The sequence below is a fragment of the Vulpes vulpes genome, chromosome 6, assembly GCF_048418805.1.
Source record: "Vulpes vulpes isolate BD-2025 chromosome 6, VulVul3, whole genome shotgun sequence".
NCBI classification, from domain to species: Eukaryota; Metazoa; Chordata; class Mammalia; order Carnivora; family Canidae; genus Vulpes; species Vulpes vulpes.
In genome coordinates, this window is record NC_132785.1 from 7,120,285 (window position 1) to 7,143,988 (window position 23,704).

Consider the following 23,704-nt stretch of genomic DNA (forward strand, 5'->3'; position numbering starts at 1 on the left):
TTTGGCTAAATACCAAGGAGTGAAATTCTTAGGTTTATATGGTAAGGGTGTATTTAGTTTCCTTAGAAACCACTGAACTGTTTTCCAAAGTGGCTGCACCATTTTGCATTTTCACCAGCAATGAATTAAATTTCCTGTTGCTTCATATCCTTACCAGCATTTGGTGTTGTAAGGCTCCAGATTTAGTCCATTGAAATAGGTATGTGGTGGTATCTTATTATTTTAATTTTCATTGTCCTGGTGACATACGATTTGGAACTTCTTTTCATATGCTATTTACCATCTGTCTATCATTTTAGTGAGGTGTCCAATAAGGTCTTTGCCCCATTTTTAAATCTGATTTTTGTTGTGGAGTTTTAAGAGTTATTTGTATATTTGAATAATAGTCATTCATCAGATGTGACTTTTTAAAATCTTTTCTCCTGATCTGTGGCTTCTCTTATCATTCTCTTGTGATAGTGTCTTTTATAGAGCTAGTTTTTAATTTTAATGAAGTCCAGCCTATCAATTATTTATATCATGGATTGTGCCTTGGTGTTACACCTAAAAAGTCATCACCTATATCCAAGATCATCTGGGTTTTCTCCTAAGTTATCTTCTAAGAGTTTTTGCATTTTATGTTTCGGTCTGTGATTTACTTAAGTTAATTTTTGTGAAGGGTATAAAAAACGTCTTTATCTAGATTTGTGTTTTTGCATGTGAAAGTCCAATTGTTTCAGTACCACTTCTTAAAAAAAAAACTGTCTTTGCTTAATTGTATTACCTTTGCTTCTTTGTCAAAGATCAGTTGACTGTTTTTATGTGGGTCTATTTCTGGCTCTGTATTTCTGTTACATTGATCTATCTGTCTATTCTTTTATCAGTACCAGGCTATCTTGATTACCACAACTTTACAGTAAGGTTTAAAGATGGATCACATCAGTTTTCCAACTCTGTTCTTCTTTAATATTGTGTTGGCTATTCTAGGTCTTTCTCCTTGCTATGTAAACATTAGAATCAATTTATTGATATCTATAAAATAACTTGCTGAGGTTTTGATTGGGTTTGCATTGAATCTATAGGTCAAGTTGGAAAGAACTGACGTGTTGGTTATATTGAGACTTTCTATACATGAACATGGAATATCTCTTCATTTGCTTAATTATTCTTTCATTTCTTTCATCAGAGTCTTACAGCTTAACTTATATAAATCTTATGCATATTTTGTTAGTTTTATATCTAAGTATTTCATTTGGGCCAATGCTAATGTAAATGGTATTGTGTTTTTCATTTCAAATTTTATTTGTTCATCATATAGGAAAATGATTGACTTTTGTAACATTACTTTTGTATCTTGCAACCTTGCTATAATTGATTATTAAGTTTTTAAAATTAGAAACAATAGAGGCCAATACAAATGAAAGGCATCATTAAATTGCTGATAGAAGAAAAATGTCAAGCAAGAATTCCATATTAATTCTATTATCTAATGAAAATATTTTTTAAATGAGGCTGAGACAATTTTCAGATAAAGCAAAGCTGATAGATTTTGCTTTCAGTTGACTTATACTACAAGAAAAACTAAAGAAAGTTCTTAAAGCTGAAATGAAATGTGAACAGACTGATTACCAGCAATGAAATGGAATCAGAAATCAAAAACTCCCAAAAAATAAAAGTCCAAGACCAGGTGGCTTCACAGGTGAATTCCACCAAACATTTAAAGAAAAGTTAATACTATTTGTCTCATACTTTTCCAAAGAATAGAAGAGGAAGGGGGACTTCTAAATTCATTCTATGAGGTCAGAATTACCCTGATACCAAAACCAAATAAAGACACAGCAAAAAGAAAAGAGAGAGAGAACTGCAGTTCTGATGACATAGATGCAAAAATCCTCAGCAAAATATTAGCAAACTGAATCTAAGAATACGTTAAAAAATATTCACCACAATCCAGTGGGATTTATTTTCAGGATGCAGGTAGTCCAATATTTGAAAATCAATCAACATGATATATCACATCAATAAGAGAAAGGATAAAAACCATATTATCATTTCAATAGATGAATAAAAATCATCAACAAAGTACAACATCCATTCATTGATAAAAACCCTCAACAAAGTAGGTTTAGAGGGTATATATCTCAACATAATAAAGGCCATAAATAAAAAACCCAGAGTTAACATCATACTCAATGATGAAAAATGGAGAGCTTTTCTCCTGAGGTCAAGAACAAGACAAGGATGTCTACTCTCACCATTTTCATTCAACATGTTCTTGAAGTCCTAGCCACAGCAATCAGACAAGAGAAAGGAATAAAAGGCATCCAAATTGGTAGAGAAGAAGTAAACCTTTCACTATTTGCAGATGACATGACACTATATACACTATGTATAGAAAATCCTAAAAAAAAAAGAAAAGAAAAGAAAGGAAACCCTAAAGACCACTAAAAAACTGCTAGAACTGATAAATGAATTCAGTAAGGTCACAGGATAAGAATCAATATATACAAATCTGTTGCATTTCTGTACACTAATAATGAAGCCATAAGCAATGAAGAGAAATTAAGAAAATAATCCCATTTATAATTGCACCAAAAATAATAAAATACCTAGGAATAAACTTAACCAAAGTGGTGAAAGACCTGTACTCTAAAAACTATAAAACACTGATGAAAGAAAGTGAAGATGACACAAAGAAATGGAAAGATATTCCATGCTCAAGGATTGAAAGAACAAATATCATTACAATGTCTGTACTACCCAAATCAATATACAGATTTAATGTAATCTCTATCAAAATACCAACAGCATTTTTCATAGAACTAGAACAAACAATCCTAAAATTCCTGTGGAACCACAAAAGACCTTAAATAGCCAAAGCAATCTTGAAAGCAAAAAAACAAAAGTGGAGGTAGCATAATCCAGACTTCAAGTTATATTACAAAGCAGTAGTGTAGTACTGGCACAAAAATAGATGCATTGATCAATAGAGCAGAATAGAAAGTCCAGAGAATAAATCCACAATTGAAAGGTCAATTTATCTTTAACAAAGGAGGCAAGATTATGCAATGGGTAAAAGACAGTCTTTTCAACAAATGGTGCTAGGAAAACTGGATAGCTACATGCAAAAGAATGAAACAGGACCACTTTCTTTCACCATACACAAAAATAAACTCGAAATGGATTAAGGATTTCTATTGAGACCTGAAACCATAAAAATATTAGTAGAGAACACAGGCAGTACTTTCTTTGACATTGGCCTTAGCAACACTTTTCTAGGTATGTCTCCTGAGGCAAGTGAATCAAAATAAAATATAAACTATTGGGACTACATGAAAATAAAAGTCTTCTGCACAGCAAAGGAAATAACAAAACTAAAAGGCAACCTATAGAATGGGAGAAGATATTTTCAAATGACATATCTGATAAAGGGTTAGTACCCAAAATATATAAAGAACTTATAAAACTCAACACCCAAAAACTAAATAATCCAATTAAAAAATGGGCAAGATGTGAACAGACATTTCTCCAAAGAAGACATATAGATAGCAAACAGACACACAAAAAGATGCTCATCATCACTTATTTATCACTGGGGAAATGCAAATCAAAACTATGATCAGATATCACCTCACATCTGCCAGAATGGCTAAAATCAACAATACAAGAAACAACAGGTGTTGGCAAGAATGTAGAGAAAAAGGAACCCTTGTGTACTATTGGTGGGAATGCAAACTGGTGCAACCTCATGGAAAACAGTATGGAGGTTCCTCAAAAGGTTGAAAATAGAACCACCCTATGATCCAGCAATCGCACTACTGGATGTTTACCCCAAGAATACAAGAACACTAATTCAAAGTGTTCACTAATTCAAACATGCACCTATATTTATAGCAGCATTATTTATAATAACCATATGGAAGCAGCCCAAGTGCCCATCAGCTGATGAATAGATAAAGAAGAATTGCATACAATTTATAATGGAATATTATTCAGCTGTAAAAAAGAATGAAATCTTGCTATTTGCAATAATATGGATAGAGCTAGAGAGTATTATTCTAAGCAAAATAGTCAGAGAAAGACAAATACCATATGATTTCATTTATATGTGGAATTTAAGAAACAAAACAAGGAAGGGGAAAGAAAGGAGAGAGATGGAAGGGAAGAGAAATCAAGAAACATATTCTTAATTACAGAGAACAAACTAATGGTTACCAGAGGGGAAGTGGGTGGGAGGAGGGGTGAGATAGTTGATGAGGATGAAGGAAGGCACTGGTGAAGAGCACAGGATGATATATGGTAGTATTGAATCACTGTGTTGTACACCAGAAACTAATACAACACTGCATAGTAACTAACTGGAATTAAAAGAAAAAAGAAAAAAAGAAAGCTGGTTGTGGCTGTATTAATATCAAGTAGATTTCAGAATATGGACTCCTAAGTTGAAAAGAGTCAGTCAATTAATAAAAAAGGAATAATAATACTAAATGTGAATTCACCTTATCAGAGTTTCAAAATACATAAGTAGAAACTGATAGAACTAAAAAGAAAAAGAGACAAATCTACAATCACATTGGAGATTTTAACAACTTTTTTGAATTATTGATAGAACAATAGAGAAAATCAGTAAACATATAGAAAATTTGAACAACTTGCCTACTAACTTAACCTAATTAATACTTATAAAATGCAACTATTGATTGTACTTTATTTTCAGGTGCACATGGAACATTCAACAAGATAATATACTAGGTGATAACTTTCAAAGAATTTGATACTCTTAATCACAGCAGAATTCAATTAGAAATCAATAGCCATAAAATGGCTACAAAATACTAAATATTTCAAAATTGAGCATTATAATTCTAAATAACCCATGAGTCAAGAAATCACAAGAGTTGGAAAATATTTGAAATTCAATGATAATGAAAACACATTTGAAAAATTGTGAGTTGTAATTAAAGCAGTGTTTAGAGGAAACTTTACATATTTAAATGCCTATATTAGAAAAGAAAATAAGCTTTAAAAGTAATTATTTAGGTTTCTACTGTAAGACACTAGGAATATAAAATAAATTCAGCCAAAATCCACTGGAAAAAATGAAATAATAAATAGCAGAAATCATTAGAAAACAGAAAACAACAGGAGAGAAAGTTAAAAAAACTAAAACTGAAATGACTAATACAATTGATAAACCATAGCAATATGGATCAAGAAAAGAAAGAAAACAGTAGGGACACTACTTCAGGTCCTGTAGACTAATAAAGGTGATAAAAGCCTATTATGAACAATTATATGTCAATAAATTTGACAACTTAAATGAAATGGACAAATTTTTAGAAAAACACACATATAACCAACAGAAGAAATTACTTATATGTTTAGGCCTATGATCCATTTCAAGTTAAGCTTTGTAAATGGTTGAAGTAAGAATCAATGAAATTGAATTTATTAGGGCACCTGGGTGGCTCAGTGGTTGAGCATCTGCCTTTGGCTCAGGGCGTGATCCTGGAGTCCTGGGACATCAGGCTCCCCGCAGAAAGCCTGCTTCTCCCTCTGCCTCTCTCTGTGTCTCTCTTATGAATAAATAAATAAAGTCTTTAAAAAAAAAGAAATAAGAAATTGAATTTATCAGTAAAACCTTCCCCATAAGAAAAACTTCAGACTGACATGTCATCACTGGTGAATTCTATCAAATATTCAAAGAAGAATTAACACTCAATCTATACAAACTCTTTCAGACAATGGAAGAGGGAACTCTTCCCAACTCATTTGAGGAGGCCAGAATAACCCTGATATAAAAAAACAAACAAAAGTGACATTACCAGAAAAGAAATTAGAGACCAATGTCCTTTATGAGCATAGATGCAAAAGTCCCTCATGAAATATTTTCAAATTGAATTCAAATGTGTGTGTGTGTGTGTGTGTGTGTGTGTGTATAGAGAGAGAGAGAGAAAGTTTTGATTTTTACCGTTCAAAAGTAAATAATGTAAGTCAGTACATTTACAAAATCAAACAAGTTTAAAAGAAATAATCAACTATTTAATAGTTGCAGGAATAGCATTTAGACAAAATTCAACATCCATTCATAATAACAACTCTCAGCAAATTAAGAATAGAAGGAAATTTTCTCAACCTGATTAAGGGCATCTATAACACAACTTAGAGCTATCAACATATTTACTGTAAAACGTTGAATGGTTTTCCCCTGAAGATTGGAAACAAGGCAAAGGTATGTTACCCTACCTCTTCTATGCAACATTATATTAGAGGTCCTAATTATTGCTATAAGACAAGAGAAAATAGGGTATAATGATTTGAAAGACATAAAATTATGTTTACAGACAGCATGATTGCTTATGTAGAAAATCCTAAGGAATCTACAAAAAGACTAATAAGTCAAATTAGTAAGGTCACAGGATAAGAGGTTAAAATAAAAAATCATTTGTATTTCTATATAGATTTCATGTAGTAACAACAAACAACTGGAAGGTGAGATGAGTAAAAGAACACGAGAGACTCCTAACTCTGGGAAATGAACAAGGGGTAGTGGAAAGGGAGGTGTGGGGGGGGGTTGGGGTGACTGGGTGACAAGCACTGAGGGGGGACCTTGACGGAATGAGCACTGGGTGATATGCTATATGTTGGCAAATTGAACTCCAATAAAACAAACAAATAAATAAATAAGTCAATAAATAAATAAGAAAACTCTTCATTGATGCTAAAAAAAAACCAAAATATTTGCTAAAAAATTTTATGAAAAAATCTATAAAACTTCTACAATAATAATATTAATAAGAAATAAAAGACCACTAAACAGATGGAATGATACATTATTATGTTCATGATCTATAAAACTCAGTATCTTATCTATAAAACTCAGTCAACTTTTCCAAAAAATGATCTATAGGTTACATACCATTTTATAAAAAAATCTTGGTAGGTATTTTTTGTAGAAATTGACAAGCTTTTCTAAAATTTATATGCAGATGCAAAGGATTTAGTTAGCCAAAACATACTTGAAAAAGAAGAATAAAGTTATAATATTTGCTCAGATATTAAAATTTATTATGAATCTACAATTATTAAGAAGGAATAAATAAATGGCCCAATGGAACCAAATACAGTTAGAAAATCAATCACACTTGATCAATTTGACAAAGATGTTAAGATAATTCTATGAAGAAACAAAAGCCTTACCATAAATGATGCTGGAACAACTGGATATCTGTCTGGAAACAATGAAACCCTATGCCTACTTCACAACATGTAACACTGCATTTGAAATAGAAATCTAAACATAAAAGCTAAAACTGTAAAGCTTCTAAAAAAAAAAAGCCATAGGAGAATATCTTCATTAAGATTTGGGTTAAGCAAAGATTTCTTAGAATTCAATGGAAAAAAATAATACATTGAATCTTAACTTTGAAACCTCATTCTAAAAAACACTATCAAGAAATGAAAAGACAGAGGTGCCTGGGTGGCTCAATCAGGCATCCAATTCTTGATTTTGGCTCAGGTCATGATCTTAAAGTTGTGAGCCCCATGCCCAGTGCGGAGCCTGCTTAGGATTCTACTTATGCCCCCCACCTACCTGCCTAAAAAAAAACAAAACAAAACAAAATGAAAAGACAAAATCATAGAAGTAAAAATATTTGCAATACAATAGAGCTGAGACAAGACTTATATCAAGGGCCTATATAAAGAACTCCTGTAATACATTTTAAAAATGGGTAAAAGATGTAAATAGAAACTTCACAGAAGACATAGGATGGCCAGTAAGTACATGAAAAGATGCTCAGCATCTTTAACCACCAAGGAAACAAAAATTAAAATCACAATAGGATATCATTTCATACAATAGAAAGGTTAAAATTACAATGAATAATACCAAATGTTGTCAAGGGTGTGGAGCAACTGGAAATCCTTTGCTCTTTTGGTGAGATTATAAAATGGTATAACTGCTTTAGAAAATGATCCGTCAGTTTATTAGAAAGTTAGCATATACCTATTCTGTGTCTCAGGAATTCCATCCCTAGGTGTTTACTTAAGAAAAAAGAAAATGTCTGTCTTTAAGACAAAACTTGCATATGAATATTCATAGAAGCTTTATTCATAATAGCCCCCAAAGAGAAACACTACAAATGTCCCTCAAAAGTGGAATGGATAAACAAATTGAATATCCATATAATTGAATACTATTCAGTGATAAAAAGAATAAACTACTGACACACATTATACCCTATTTTCTCTTGTCTTATAGCAATAATTAGGACCTCTAATATAATGTTGCATAGAAGAGGTAGGGTAATATACCTTTGCCTTGTTTCCAATCTTCAGGGGAAAACCATTCAACGTTTTACAGTAAATATGTTGATAGCTGTAAGTTGTGTTATAGATGCCCTTAATCAGGTTGAGAAATGTATATGGCTGTATACATTTGCCAAAGTCTTTTAACCAGCCTTAAAAATCTATGTATTTATATTTCTGTAAATATATTTATCCATTCTTTTTAGATTAAACAACTAAAGCAAAGAGAAGTTACACGACATGTTCAAACCAGTGAGCTCCAAGTCTTTTAAGTGCAGCATATTCTCCATGGCAAAACAATGAAATTTTCTAAGTCTTTGTTACATTCTGAACAATACAGAATTTAGCAATACATTTTATATAACAGGGATTCTTCTGCCTGTAAGGAAACTACATTCGGTAGCAGTCATTTGATTTCCAAAAGCTGTCTCATTTTATTCATGTATTTATTCAGTAACTTATTCAATGCATTTATTGAGCTCCTACTATGTGCTAGTTACTCTTTTAGGTTCTGACAATGGAGTGGTGAATAAAATAGCATATAGCTCCTTCACTTTCCTATCTGTGTGCTACATTTTTCACAAAACTCCTTCTAATAATATATGTCTTCCTGAACTTGCATTCTAGTTAGAGAGACAGACATAAGATATGTAAAACATACAGCATGTTAGCTAAGGATAGGATTAAGGACAAAAAAATGGAGCAGAGAAGGGAATAATGTAATATATGTATTGCAGGGAGAGAGAAGGTGAAATATTAGATCTTGCAGCCATCAAAAGCTTTACTGAGCTCTTTTTCAGCAAAATCCTAAAAGAAATGAGGGAGCAAGGCATGCAGATCTGAGGAAGAGCTTTCCAGAAAAAGAAAAAGCAAGTGCAAAGAACTTAAGAGGAGAACATAACTGGGCTCAGAGAATGGAACAGTGTAGTTAGAATGGAGGGAGGGAGCAAAGAAAAAAAGTAGGGAATGAGGTCAGATTTGGCTTACATAGGGCCTTGCTTTCTTTTTGCCACTGTGTTTTGTGGGTACCACTCCTCCTTCACTATTACTCTTATTATTGGTTAGCCAGCAACAGGAACTAATGAAGAGTAGTAGCCCATCCACTTCCTAGAGGCAAAAAGCTTTGTTCTCTAAAGAACCATTTACATCTTTCGTGCCTATAGATATTCAGGTTTGAATATTAAGACACATAAAGTCTGAATGTTACCAGTAGAAGCTGAACAAATGGCTGGCTTTCAAGAAGGCTCGTATTGCAACCTTTGCTTTTATAAAAGTAACTTATTGTCTCTCTCTCTCTCTCTTTTTCCTTTACTCATTTGTTGTGTGTGTGTGTGTGTGTGTGTGTCTGCTTTATTTGCTTTTTGTGTGTGTTTGGGTTTGTTTTGTTTCAAGTTTTTATTTAAATTTCAGTTAGTTACCACAGGGGAGGTACATGGGGAGATGGGTGAAATAGGTGATGGGGATTAAGGAATGCACCTGTGGTGATGAGCACTAGTGATGTATAGAATTGTTGAATCAAACACCAATAAAAATTAATTAAAAAAAAAAAGAATTGTTGAATCAGTATATTGTACGCATGAAACTAATATAACACTATATGTTAACTAACTGGAATTAAAATAAAATAAGGTAAATGAAATATTGGCATGTGAAAAAAATAAAGTCACTTCTTGGCCAAAACTGCACTTAGCCTTGTGAATTTAGAAACTTAATCTTGTTAGTATCCCAGAGTTAGGTAGACATGGAGAAATGCCAGTAGAATTTACAAGAAACTGATGTATAAAATTCAAATACCAGCTTATTAATTTATAATAAAACTTTCAGGGAAGCCACATAACCATGTCAGTCATTAGGGCTTCTTCTGCCTGTAAGGAAACTACATTGGAAGCCAAATAATCACAAGTTTAATTAGTGAGCATGGAAATCAAGCCAGTCATCTGAGTTTGAATGTTCTTGGTCTCTGGCCCTGGGTGCTCAAGGAGCCAATCTCTATATCAGAGTTATACATGTCAGGTAAATAGTCCCTGCCAGCACATGACTCCTTCACCTTCCTATGTATGGACTGCATTCTTCACAAAACCTCTTTTAATGATATATTTTTTCTTGAGATGTATTACTCTCTTCTGTGACATCTAGCTATGACTGATGATCTGGAGCCTCCCTAACCGGACTTTGAACATCTCCACTCTGATCCACTGTGCATTAATTTCATAGTCTAACTACTGAAGAATAATTTTAGAAACATACTACTATGCAACTGACCAAATTTACTGATTAACCAAAAATCTGTTTTAGTTATTTTATTTCTATGTATATATTCTACAAATAGGAGTATGGACATATTTTGAGACTATACTCTCCCTATGAATATACTCTATTGGATATACCAATGAATATATATATTATATAAATATATATAGTGGATATACATTTTATATGGAAATATATTCAATATTTTAAACATCTTTTGAATATAGCTTCATATCTAGTATTAGCTTATACTAATTTATTTCTAATCCGTTTCAAGTCACTATTTTGCCAACATATCAGCAGGCCTAGTTCACCAGTTTCAGTGAATTACCTGAATTTACAGAATTAACAAAAACTGGAGATTTAAGAAGACATAAGATCTATGGGAATTTATGTGAATTTTTAGTTGACAAGTTTTCACTTTGTTTTTATAGGAATACTTTGAAATACTTAGAGTGTCTTGGTCCCTTTTCCCCTGCTTCTGCTGCTGCTGCTGCTACTGCTGCTGCTGCATAATTGTGTTTCAATACAATTGATTTCCTTTGTAATTGTGTATGTTTTATTTTATGCATTAAAAACATTATTCTAAAGTGTCCACAGCCTTCACCATACTACCCATGGCATAATAAAGAACCCATGGCATAATAAAGGCAAAGAAGCTGTGAGCTAAGGGAGGAACTTAGAAACAGAGAGGTAATAACCTTTGCTGAGGGAAAAGCAGAGAGATGTGAAGAAATTTGAACCCTTACACAGCAATCATGGGACTGTAAAAATGGTGCAGTCACTATGGAAAACAGTCTGACAATTCCTCGAATGGTTGAACATAGAGTTACCATATGATCCCTCCTTAGGTATAGACCCTAGAGTGGAATATTATTTGGCAAGAAAAAGCAATGAGATTCGAATACTTGTCACAACATGGAAGACCCTTATAAAGGTTATGCTTTCTTTGCCACATCTATTGCGAGAATGAAGACCTTCTCAGCAATCAGACTGTTGACATTCCAGAAAATGTTGACATCACCCTGAAGGGACACACTGTGATCATGAAGGGCCCCAGAGGAACCCTGCGAAGGGACTTCAATCACATCAATGTAGAACTCTGTCTTCTTTGATCTTCAGGGGTTTTATTTTGTACAAAAATGGAGATAATATCCATCCACATCATACGGTGTTACGAGAATTTAATTATACCTAAAAAGCTCTCAGTATGGTTACTAACCTGTATTAAGTGTTGAATAGTTCTTATTACCATTTATTTTTATTACTATTATTATTTACAGTGAGTAATTTCTAATCAAGTGTTTTCTTCTTTAGAGTAGTTAAAAATCCTTTATGGCTATTTACTACTTAACCTACTCAAGCCCTGTTGATGTGTATTCTTCTTTTAATAGGTGCAACATAAGAGATACAGTGCAATTCTTAAGCGTTTGCATTGTCAGGTGAACAAGCTTCAGTCAAATAGAAGACAATGGCAATGGAACATTCACCAACTAGAAAAAACTGCAGCTGAACTAAGAAAACGCATTGGAATGAAAGATTAACATGGCCAAAGGGCAATGTAGAACACAGACTATTAAAAAAAAAAAAAAAAAGATAGGACAAAAGGTTGAGAAAATTCTTTTGATTCTTAACCAGCATCCACTACCAGAGGTCTGTCTTAATAACAGACTCTCTTTTTTTGAATCTGTTAATGTGTTTGCTAAAGTGCCTTCCAAGCCTACAACTGATAGCGGTAGGTAGATGATAGAAATACTTATAGAAAAATAGTGGAAGACTCTATAAATATTTGAGTATGTAAGATATTCTGTACTGATGAATGCCTGTTTATAAACATATTGCCTTCACTATTATGTGAAGGAAAAATGTAGAAGAAAAGAAGCATATAAAGTTACAAGATTTAAATTGTTAAGGTATTTTAAATGATTGTTTCAAACTTTTTTATTAAAACTTGCTTTTTCACCACTGCCTTCACAGTGGTCCATAAGTATTGACATTTATAATAATGTTGTTGTATGTTCAATGCTTCAGGTATTTAAATGTTTTCTTTTATCCAGAAAGTAACAATTCTTTTTTCTTTGTTATTAGATAATACAATTTTAGAGTGTTGCAAGGCATAACACTTTTTGTCCTTAAATTCTTTCATACTATTCTGTGACAAAATTGAGGTTATAACATTATGTAAGGCAAATACCAGCTCTTAAAAAAAGTGTTAACTAGTATAAACAATCGTGTATTTTCTTCTCACTGAAAATCATATACTATGTCCTTGGCAACATTTCAAAATTTAACTTCTCCATATGAAGATAAAAGTGCTCCTTCTTGTGGCTCCACTGAATCAAATTTCAGGAACAGAAAAAATATTATTGAAGATAATGGTTTGTAAATATTTACTTTTAGGACTTAATGCTTTCAAAGCAACATCAAAAAGGTATCTCAAGTCCATTTTCTCCTCACCTTTCTTCGTGCCTAAAAGGATAGCTGATATAAAACCTGATATTAATAATCTTGCTATGTCTAACATTAACAATCCTATTATGAATTAGCATGGCTCATTATGGCTAACACTTCAAATGGCTTTGCTGTAACACAATCAGCTGTGGCGCATGACTCAGAAATGCACTTACAAATAAAAATGGTTAAACCTGCAGATTGTAGAGAGTTCCCACTATGCTCAGCTGAAGACAAGGCTGAAAGTTTTAAAGGCTGATCATATAAAAATACTTCAATTTACTTTGCATACTTAAAAGGCTATTCTTATAACTATGCTTCATAATTTTATAGTTTATAAAAGAAAAAGTCTACTTTTCTAAACTCTCGATAAGTTTATAACAGTTTTCAAAACATTTGTATGTGATAGCTAACACCCTGAGTTTTATTTGTAAAAGTTATTTAATATATAATGAAAAAAGGTTTAATCTGCTTAAGATAATATGCTCTATTTGAGAAAGTAAATTTCAATGCAGTTTTCTGAAATACCCATGACAATAATACATGTACCTATTTTAAATTTTGTGACAAATGAAAGATTTGAACAAGAACATTTTTATTTTCCTTGCTCCTTCTAATCTTGAAAATCATTTCAGATGATGGAGGCTTTCAGATTAACCAAGAAGAACTAAAACTTGAGGTATCCTCCAGCCTGATCATGTAGTTAAGTGGTTATAGTATCTCAACATGGTCACAAACTCTAAAGTTAGAAAATGAATTAATTCTAAAAATCTCCATATAACTGAACCTAGCTTAGAATATGAGTTCTTCTTCTTAGTGGCCTTTGTCACATCCTATTTGGCCTTAGAACTCAGTTTTTTTGGGGGGGGGTTATCATTCAATTCAGAATTCTCCTCCTCATTTTCTTCCTAGCAGTAAACTGAACTCCTGGGGCAAGGATTAGGGGAGCACACTTAATATTGTTTTGTCATGGGGGAAGTGCCCTGGTGCAAGTGCCATTCTCATTGGCCTCTGCAGAAGTGTAATCCATCTTCTTGATCTTTAGCATTACCTTTTGTTTATGCTATACCTGCAGTTTTTTTCTCTAGGAAATGTGGTCAATCTCCTTACTGAATCACAAGGCCTCTTCTGGCCATATTTAATTCTTTTTTTTTCTATATGCAGGCCAAATTTTACCTCTTTGGCACTTGCAATTCTACCCATGCATTCTTTTTTACCCTGATTCCCAGTATAAGATACATCTTTCAAGTCTCTCAGTGAGTTGGGGCTCAACAAATTCTTCTCTCAAAATGCCCCTTTTCTGCAAAGGAAAGCAATGATTTCAACAATTGTTTCTATTACAGACTTTAAAAATCATAATGTGAAGCTCAAAGCTGATAAATGACTTCTTAATTCTGAGTAGTGTCTGTCTTGACTCCAGCCTTCTAGGTTCTATTTCCTAAATGATCAGGAAAAGGTAACTAGTGCAGGAAGAAGTGGGAGGAAAAAAGCCTATATTAATATATCAAAATATTACTTCATGTGCAATCTATGGGCAAATTTTAGTTGCCCAATGTGAAGAAATTGATATCTACTTTTAAGCCATATATTAACAGTGGTGATTTCCATTGTCAAAGCAGCCATCATGGACACTGTCATGGCTAATATAAATGATCTATATGTTATCTGTTAGGCCATGTTCTTCCAGTCAATTGATTAATCATGCTATTTTCCAAAGCACTGCAGATGGGAAATAGCAATACTAATAACATACTAAGCCGCTATGCTGTGTCCTATTTGGCAATTTGTATACATTAATTCATTTACAGAATAATAAATGGCTTAAAGTATATATTATTATCCTTGATTTACAGATGGGGAAACTGAGGCTTAGTAACTCGCTTAAGATCTTATCACACAGGTCATCAGGGACAGAGTTGAAATTCATTGCCCTGTTTTTTTAGTTACATAAAATACCCTGCAAGAAATGATTCCAAGGTAAGCCTCAATTTTACTATGAATAAATACTTATTTGTATATTTAATCAATCCTTTTAAGAGATTACAAAGCATAAGATGAATTAAACTAAAGAGAGAAATCTTATAGTTAAAAAGAGTTCCAGGGATGCCTGGGTAGCTCAGTGGGTTAAGTATCTGACTCTTGGTCTCAGCTCAGGTCATGATCTTGAGGTTGTAGGATTGAGCCCTGGGTGGGGCTCCACAGTCAGTGCAGAGTCTGCTTGGGATTCTCTGTCTCTCCCTCTCCCTCTACCCCTTCCCTTTCTTCCTCTCTCTCTCTCTCTCTCTCTCTCTCTCTCTCAAAAATAATCTTTCTTTAAAAAGGGGGGTTCTACACTGGTGAACAGAGTCCTAACAAGTGAAAAGCTGACAAGCTGAAAAATCAATAACTCCATTTGGATCCCTAAGAGAGATAAAGACACAGGGAAAACCACTGTTTATGAAATCAGGGAGACAGGTGAGCAAATACAGGGAGTCACAAGACCGGAGCAGAGACTCACAAACCACTATAGGAAACAGGTCAGGACAGGAAAACCTAACTGCAATTGATACATTTCTGAAGTCTTGGTATGGACAACTCTGTGTGACAAACTTTAGGGAAACCCAGGCAGAGAGGTCCCCACAATATTGTGAGATTTACCTCCAGATAAGAATTACATCTGACTTATCCTCAGAAACCATGCAAGCAAGAAGAAAGTGATGTGAAATATTTAAAGTGTTGAGAGAAAAAACAAAACAAAACTCACCAACCTAGAATTCTGTACCCTGTGAAATTATCCTAGAAGTGAAGGAGAAGAAAAGACTTTCTCAAACAAATTGAGGGTATTTGTTGCCAGTAGACCTGCCTTACAGGAAATGTTAAAGAAGTTCTCTAGAGAAAAAAATATTATGTCAGAAACTTAAACCTACATGAAGTAAGGAAAAGCATCAAGGAATAAGTGAAGGTATAAGAAAAACTTTTGTTTTTCTTATACTTAGTATTTTGAACAAACTGTTACCTGTTAGATTAAGTATATTAGCAACCAAGTATTCAAATATACATGTAATTTATGTATATGCAAATATTTATTAATACTTTTATATTTAAAATGAATGATAGCAATGACACAAGGTATGGGAGGAAAGAAGATTATTTTGTTATAAGGTATTTATACTACAAGTGAAATAGTATAGTGTTATTTGAAAGTGGACTTGGATTTGTTGTAATGTATATTACAAACTCAAGAGCAACCACTAAAAAAAAATTAAAAAGAAGTATGACATTCTCCAAGAAGAGAAAATGAAATCATATAAAATGCTTGATTAAAACCACAAAAGGCAGAAAAAGAATGAGAGACAAAAATTAGGAACCAAAAACAAGAGCAACAAACAGAAAATATTAACAAATAGGGGAGGTATGAATCCAACTATATCAATTATCACTATGAATGTCGATGTAAATGCAGAAATCAAAGAGATTATCAGAGTGGATCAAAAAACAAATTATATATCTATATGAAACCACTTTAAATATAAAGACACATACAGAGGTAAAGTAAATGGATAGAGAAATATACCATGCTGACAGTAAAAGAACAGCAGTAGCTATATTAATTTCATAACTCAGCAGACTTCAGTATTAGGAAAGTTATCAGAGAAAGAAGGACATTGTGTAGTAATAAAGGGGCCTCGAAAATGATGCAACAATCCTTAATGTGGATGCATCTAACAACAGAGCATCAAACTATGTAAGGCAAAAACTGATAGAACTGCCAAGGAGAAATAGATAACTCCACTATCATAGTCACAGACTTCAACATCACTTTATCAGAAATGGACAGATTCATCAGACAAATTCAGTAAGGACCCAGATGAATTCAACAACATCATCAATCAACTAGATACAACTCACACCTATGCATTACTTCATCCAACAACAGCAGAATACACATATTTCTCACAACATTCACTAAAATATTCTGAGCCATAAAACATACTTTAACAAATTTAAAAGAATAGAAATTGGGGCATCCGAGTGGCTCAGTCTGTTAAGCGTCTGCCTTCAGCTCAGGTTAAGATCTCAGGGTCCTGCAATCAAGCCTGAGTCAAACTCTCTGCTCAGCAGGGAGTCTGCTTCTCCCCTTCCCTCTGTGCACTCTCTCTGTCATGTACATGTGTGCACTCTCTCTCTCAAATAATAAAATCTTTTTAAAAAGAATAGAAATAATAAAATATCTGCTCTCAGACCGCAGTGGAATCAAACTAGAAATCAATAACAAAAAATAACTGGAAAAAATCTCCAAATAGGTAGAGATTAAATTACATACTTCTAAATAAATAGGTCAAAGATCTAAAGAAATTTTAAAATATTTTGAACTGAGTGAAAAGGAAAGCACAATTTATCTAAATTTGTGGAATGCAGTAAAAGCAGTGCTTAGATGAAAATTTGTGACACTGAATGCATATATTAGAAAAGAAGAAAGACCTAAAACTAACCATCTATATTTCCACATTAGGAAACTAGAAAAAAAGAGTAAAATATTTCTAAAGTAAGTAGAAGAAAATAAATAATAAGAATTAGAGCAGTAATCAATGAAATTGAAAGCAGGAAATCAGTAGAGGAAATAGATGAAACCAAAAGAAATTTACTGATTTCTTTGAAGAAATCAGTAAATTCACTGAACATCTAGCTAGATTAACTAAGACAAAAAGGACAAGACACAAATTTCTGATATCAAAAATGAAAGGGTAATCATTATAGATCTCATGGAAATTAAAAGGATAATAAAGGAATACTATGAACAACTCTATGCCCACAAATCTGATACCCTAGATGAAATGGACTAATTCCTTGAATGATACAGCTGCCAAAACACACAAGATGAAACAGATTATCCGATATAGGCCTATAACATATAGGCCTATGTTTATTTAAGGAATTGAATCAATAATTCATCACGTTCCAAAACAGAAAGTACTAAGCCCAGTGGGTTCACTGGTAAATTCTACCAAACATTTAAGAGCTACACCTATTCTCTATAATATTTTTCAGAGGATAGAAGCAAAGGGAATTCTTTCTAACTCATTCTATGAAGCCAGAATTACCCTAATACTAAAACCAGAAAATACATTACAAAAAAAAAGAAAATGACAGATCAATACATCTCATGAACATAAATGCAAAAATCCTCAACAAAATATGAGCAAACCAAATCCAAAAATGTATGAAAGAAATTATATGTCATAACTAATTAGGATTTGTCATAGGAATACAGTGTTGGCTCAAAACATCCAAAAAATAAATTAACATAAACCACATCAACAGATTTTAAAAAGTAAAATCATGTGATCATATCAATAGATGCATAAAAATCATTTGACAAAATTCAAGTCCTACTTATGATAAAAACACTAATAAACTAAGAATATGGGAGAACTTTCTTAACTTGATAAAGACTAACCACAAAAAAAAAAAAAAAAAAAAACTAAAGCTAACATCATACTTAATGGTAAGAAGAAACTCAAAGCTTTCCCACTAAGGTCAGATACAAAGCAGGGATGCTCTCTCTCACCATTCCTTTTCAACATCATAAGTCTTTGCTAATGCAATAAGGCAAGAAAAAGAGATAAAATGTATACAGATTGGGAGGGAAGATATAAAACTGTTCACAGATGACATGATCATCTAGGTATAAAATCCAAAATAATTGGGGAAAAAGTCTCTCTGGAACCAATAATCAATTATAGCTAAGTTGCAGGACAATATAAAAAAGTCAATGCTAAAAAAAAAAAAAAAAAAAAAAAAAAAAAAGTCAATGCTTTCTTACATACCAATAGTGAACAGGTGGAATATGAAATTTAAAACACAGTACCATTTACATTAGACCCCCGCCCTGAAAATGAAATACTTAGGTACAAATCTAGCAAAATATATGCAAAATCTGTATAAGAAAAACTACAAAACTCTGATGAAGGTAATCAAAAAAGAGCTACATAAATAGAGATATATTCCATGTTCATTGGTAGGAAGATTCAATATAGCCAACGTGTCAATTCTTCCCAAGCTGATCTATATTTCAATGCAATCCCAATCCAATTCCCAGCAAGTTACCTTGTGGCTATTGACAAACTGATTATAAAGTTTATAGAGAGAAGCCAAAGACCAAAGACTAGCCAACCCAATGTTGAAGAGAACAAAGCTGGAGGACTGACACTATCTGATGTCAGGATGTACTATGGGGCAGCCCCGGTGGCGCAGCAGTTTAGTGCCGCCTGCAGCCCAGGGCGTGATCCTGGAGACCCTGGATGGAGTCCCACGTCAGGCTCTCTGCATGGAGCCTGCTTCTACCTCTGCCTGTGTCTCTGCCTCTCATTCTCTCTCTGTGTCTCTATGAATAAATAAATAAATAATCTTAAAAAAAAAAGATGTACTATGAAGTTGTAGTAATCAATATAGTGTGGTACTGGTGAAATGATAGGTCAATGTAACAGAATAAAGAGCCCAGAAATAGACCCACATAAATATATCAACTGACCTTTGACAAAGGAGCAAAGGTAATACAATTGAGTAAAGATAGTTCCATCAACAAATGGTGCTGAAACAACTGGACATCCACATGCAAAACAATGACAAAACAGACCTTACACCTTTCACAAAAACTGATTCAAAGTAGATCATAGACCTAAACTTAAAATGCAAAACTATAAACTCCTAGAAGCTAACAGGAGAAAATCCAGATAACCTTGTGTATGGTGTATCTTTTTAGATACAACACCAAAGGCACAGTCCATGGCATAAATAATTGACAAACTGGACTTCATTAAAATTAAAAACATCTGTCCTATAAAAGACACTATCACAAGAGAATGATAAGATAAGCTGCAGACTGGGAGAAATACTTGCAAAAGATCCATCTGATAGGAGATCCCTGGGTGGCTCAGCGGTTTAGCTCCTGCCTTTGACTCAGGGCGTGATCCTAGAGTCCCGGGATTGAGTCCCATATCAGGTTCTCTGCATGGAGCCTGCTTCTCCCTCTGCCTGTGTCTCTGCCTCTCTCTGCCTTCTTTCATGAGTAAATAAATAAAATCTAAAAAAATCCATCTGATAAAGGACTGTTATTCAAAATAAAGAACTCTTAAAACTCACCAACGAGAAAATAAACAACTAGATTTTAAAAATCGGTCAAAGACCCTAACAGACACCTCACCAAAGAAGATAGGCTGATGGCAAATAGCATATGGAAAGGTTTTCCACCATTACATGTCACCAGGGAAATTTAAATTAAACAATAATGAGATACTACTACACACTTACTAGGATGGCCAAAGTCAGAAACACTGATAACACCAAATGCTAATGAGGTTGTGGAGCAATAGGAACCCTCATTCACTGCTGGTAGATATGCAAAAATTGTGCAGCTATTTTGGAAGATAGTTTGATGATTTCTTATAAAACTAAACATACTTTTACCATACAATCCATCAAATGTGCTCATTGATATTAATCCAAAGGAGTCAAAAAACTAATATCCACACAAAAACACAGATGTTTATAGCAGCTTTATTGATAATTGTCGAAGTTCGGAAGCAACCAAAATATCCTTCAATAGGTGAGTGGCTATATAAGCTGTGGTACTTCCAGACAATGGAATATTCAGTGCTAAAAAGAAATTAGTTATCAAGATATGGAAAGACATGGAGGAACCTTAAATGAATGTTACTAAGTGAAAGACGGCAATCTGACAAGGCGGCAATACTGCAGGATTCCAGCTATATGATACTCTGTAAAAGGTAAAGCTATGGAGACAGTAAAAAGATCAGAGATTGCTAGGGTTGGGAGGGAGGTTGGGGAGAGATGCATTGGCAGAGAACAGAAGAGTTTTAGGGCAACAAAAATACTCTGTATGATATTATAATGATGGATATATGTCATTGTACATTTATCCAAGTCCATAGATAGTAAAACACCAAGAGTGAACCCTATGGTAAATGATGGACTTTGGGTAATTATGACATGAAGGTATCATTCTGGTGAGTGAAATTGATAATGAGGGAGACTATGCATGTGTATGGACAAGGAGATTATGAGAAATCTCTGTACTTTTCTCTCAATTTTGAAGTAAACCTAAAACTTCTCTAAAAAAAAAAAAGAGTTGTTTGTTTTTTTTTTTTAAAGCATTCGAATGCATAGTTAACATTACCAGGACGGTCAGTATCAGTAAACATTTTGGCTAACGAAAATGGAATCCTGCTTATAAATATTACTTTGGAAACTTTTAAAGTTCACACAGGTGATTTCAATGAAAATCCTAAATTCCTACATCACTTAATATTGAATAAGGAATCCATTGTTCATATAAAAATCATTAAGAGGGCACGTGGATAGCTCTGTCGGTTAAGGGTCTGCCTTCAGCTCAGGTCATGATCCCAGGGCACTAGGATCTAGCCCCATGTCAGGCTCCTTGCTCAGCTGAGAGCCTGCTTCTCATTCTCCCTCTGCTGCTCCCCCTGCTTATGCTCTCTTTTTCTCTCTGTCAAGTAAATAAATAAAATGTTTTTAAAAAAATCATTAAGGTCTATATTAATGCTATGGATATTTGGAACTATTTTTTGGCCGGAGGAGTCAGTAGATTCAGAAGAACTTACAGTTTTGCAACTATTTGATTTGTGGCTTATATTTCCAATATTATAAATATTTTATTTTTCATTAAGCTAATGATTACTAAAGCTAATGATCAGGAGCTAAAAATTATATGCCTGTCAAAAATAACCTAAGCTATATTTGTTTATTTGAATTTATAATGTATTTCTAAGGAAAGGTTTTTTTTTTTCTTTTCTGATAAATTTGGCAGTGTGAGTAATGGGTTTTCTATGTCACATTAGTTATCATATAACTTTCTCCTGAATGTTACTGAACTATGACCAAAGCTAAGAAAAATAAATTGAAAAAGATACTAAGAGCAGGACAGCTTTATTTAATACATAGCTAAGAATGGGATGCTCCAAATAGCTTTTTCTCTTCTATAATTTTCCATTTAAATTATGGCTTTGGGAACTAAATCTTTAGAAAAATAAAAATAGTACATGATTTGGTAATAACAGAGCTATTTACATAATCTAGTAAAGATAGACATGAAGTAATGTAACTTGAATCTCTTAATTAATGAAATGATATATTCCAAGAGCAAAATCAAGAGTTCATGCAGTAAATAGTTTTAAAAGTCTACCCAAAAAGCTTTCTGGCATAACAATCATGTCAAAATTGGAATAAAACACATAAATTACACATGTTTTCCAGTATTGCTCAGTCCACACAGCACAAGGTAATTTAGAGACCGTAATAATACACTGACAATCTAAGAACACATTCAAATAATTTTGTCAAAAATGTTTAGGTCAAGACATATCATCCACCTCATCTATTATTTATTACTCTCTCTGACATTATTTGACACAGTAAGACAAATGTAACCCCTGTGCTTGTATTGAAGAAGCTTCAACAAGGTGTTCTTTAGACTATGCCCCCTTGAGTCTACAGCTCTTCTTTGTGTATATGACATGGCCAAAAAAATAGCACACCTGCAATCTGCATGAGTTGTTTTGTCTTCAGTGACTAATGTTAAATAGAATTAGTTATGTGCAGTGATTCAGCCAGATGTCATCACGTCTACTTGGCTGAAAATATCACATAGTTTTCTCTTCATCCGGCTTTTCCACAGAGTCTGTGTAGAGACATCCTCAAGTGTCTGTCATTCTTTAGAGTAAGATCTCTTTAGGGACACTTCCCCCCCTTCAATGTAACACTAACTTTGCTGGGCTGTTAGATAATGTTGATAATATTTTAATTTGTGGTTTATACAGATTTCTATAAAGCACTCACTTATCCAGAAAGATCCAATCTTTTTCTAATCTTTCAGTAATTTGGATTATTCATCTTATAAGCCTTTCAGTTTCAACCTGTCAATGTAATTTACCCCTGTACAGTTTTCTAAAACTAGTGTAATTCTCTCATTTCTCTTAAATTTCTTCCCATTAAAAATGCCATGTCCTCATTCAGAGCTCACCTGTTTCAGTCTCTGCAGGGCTATAGCTAGCTGTATCATCTTCAGGCTCCAGTTCTCATTTTTTGTTGTAACTTCAAAGTTTAATCTATGATCTAAAGTTAGATCCTGAACATTGAAAACAATTTCTTCATTTATAACTGCTTATGCAAGAGAATCTATCTTTACTTTGAGATGCCTCACAGAGATCAGCTTTCTCAAAGCATAGTGTAGTGGACATAGGTCAGATCCTCTCAGATATTTTTTTTTTATCCTTTTTGAGCACCCCTTGCCTAACTGAGGCATGCTTTTGCCTCCAATAGCTCTCACCTAAGACTTCCTGTGGGAGGTTTGCTTCCCTCAAAAAGACTTTACCTGATATTGCAGCCTTGCTTGACTTCTTTCTCCTTACCAGTCTTGCTTCCCATACCAATTTCACCTGGGAGGGCTTCAGTAATAAATCACTTGCTCAGAGTCTGCTTCTGGGAATCCCAAAGTAAGTCCCCTTGTAAAAATAATCACACACTGAAATCTATTTTCAAGAGATGACAATTACTTTACTCTTGCTGCTCATTCCAGATCAATTTTAGTCCCAGTAACAGCAGCAGCAGAGAAAAAAAGATGGGGGGTGGGGAAGGGGAGAAACTTAGGCCTTTGAAATTTAATCACTGTCTCAGGATAATTTTAACATTATTTATT

The 23,704-nt window shown here is 33.5% G+C and overlaps 1 protein-coding gene across 1 annotated transcript in view; it reads left to right on the top strand.

The window, feature by feature from the left end:
- Window positions 1-12,765, top strand: part of CCDC122 (coiled-coil domain containing 122) — a 27,996-nt gene extending 15,231 nt beyond the window's left edge. The window contains exon 6 of the mRNA XM_026017251.2: window positions 11,934-12,765. Coding sequence (XP_025873036.2) covers window positions 11,934-12,083 — 150 coding nt within the window. The 3' untranslated portion in view covers window positions 12,084-12,765. The remainder of the gene's footprint in view (window positions 1-11,933) is intronic.
- Window positions 12,766-23,704: the final 10,939 nt, after the last annotated feature.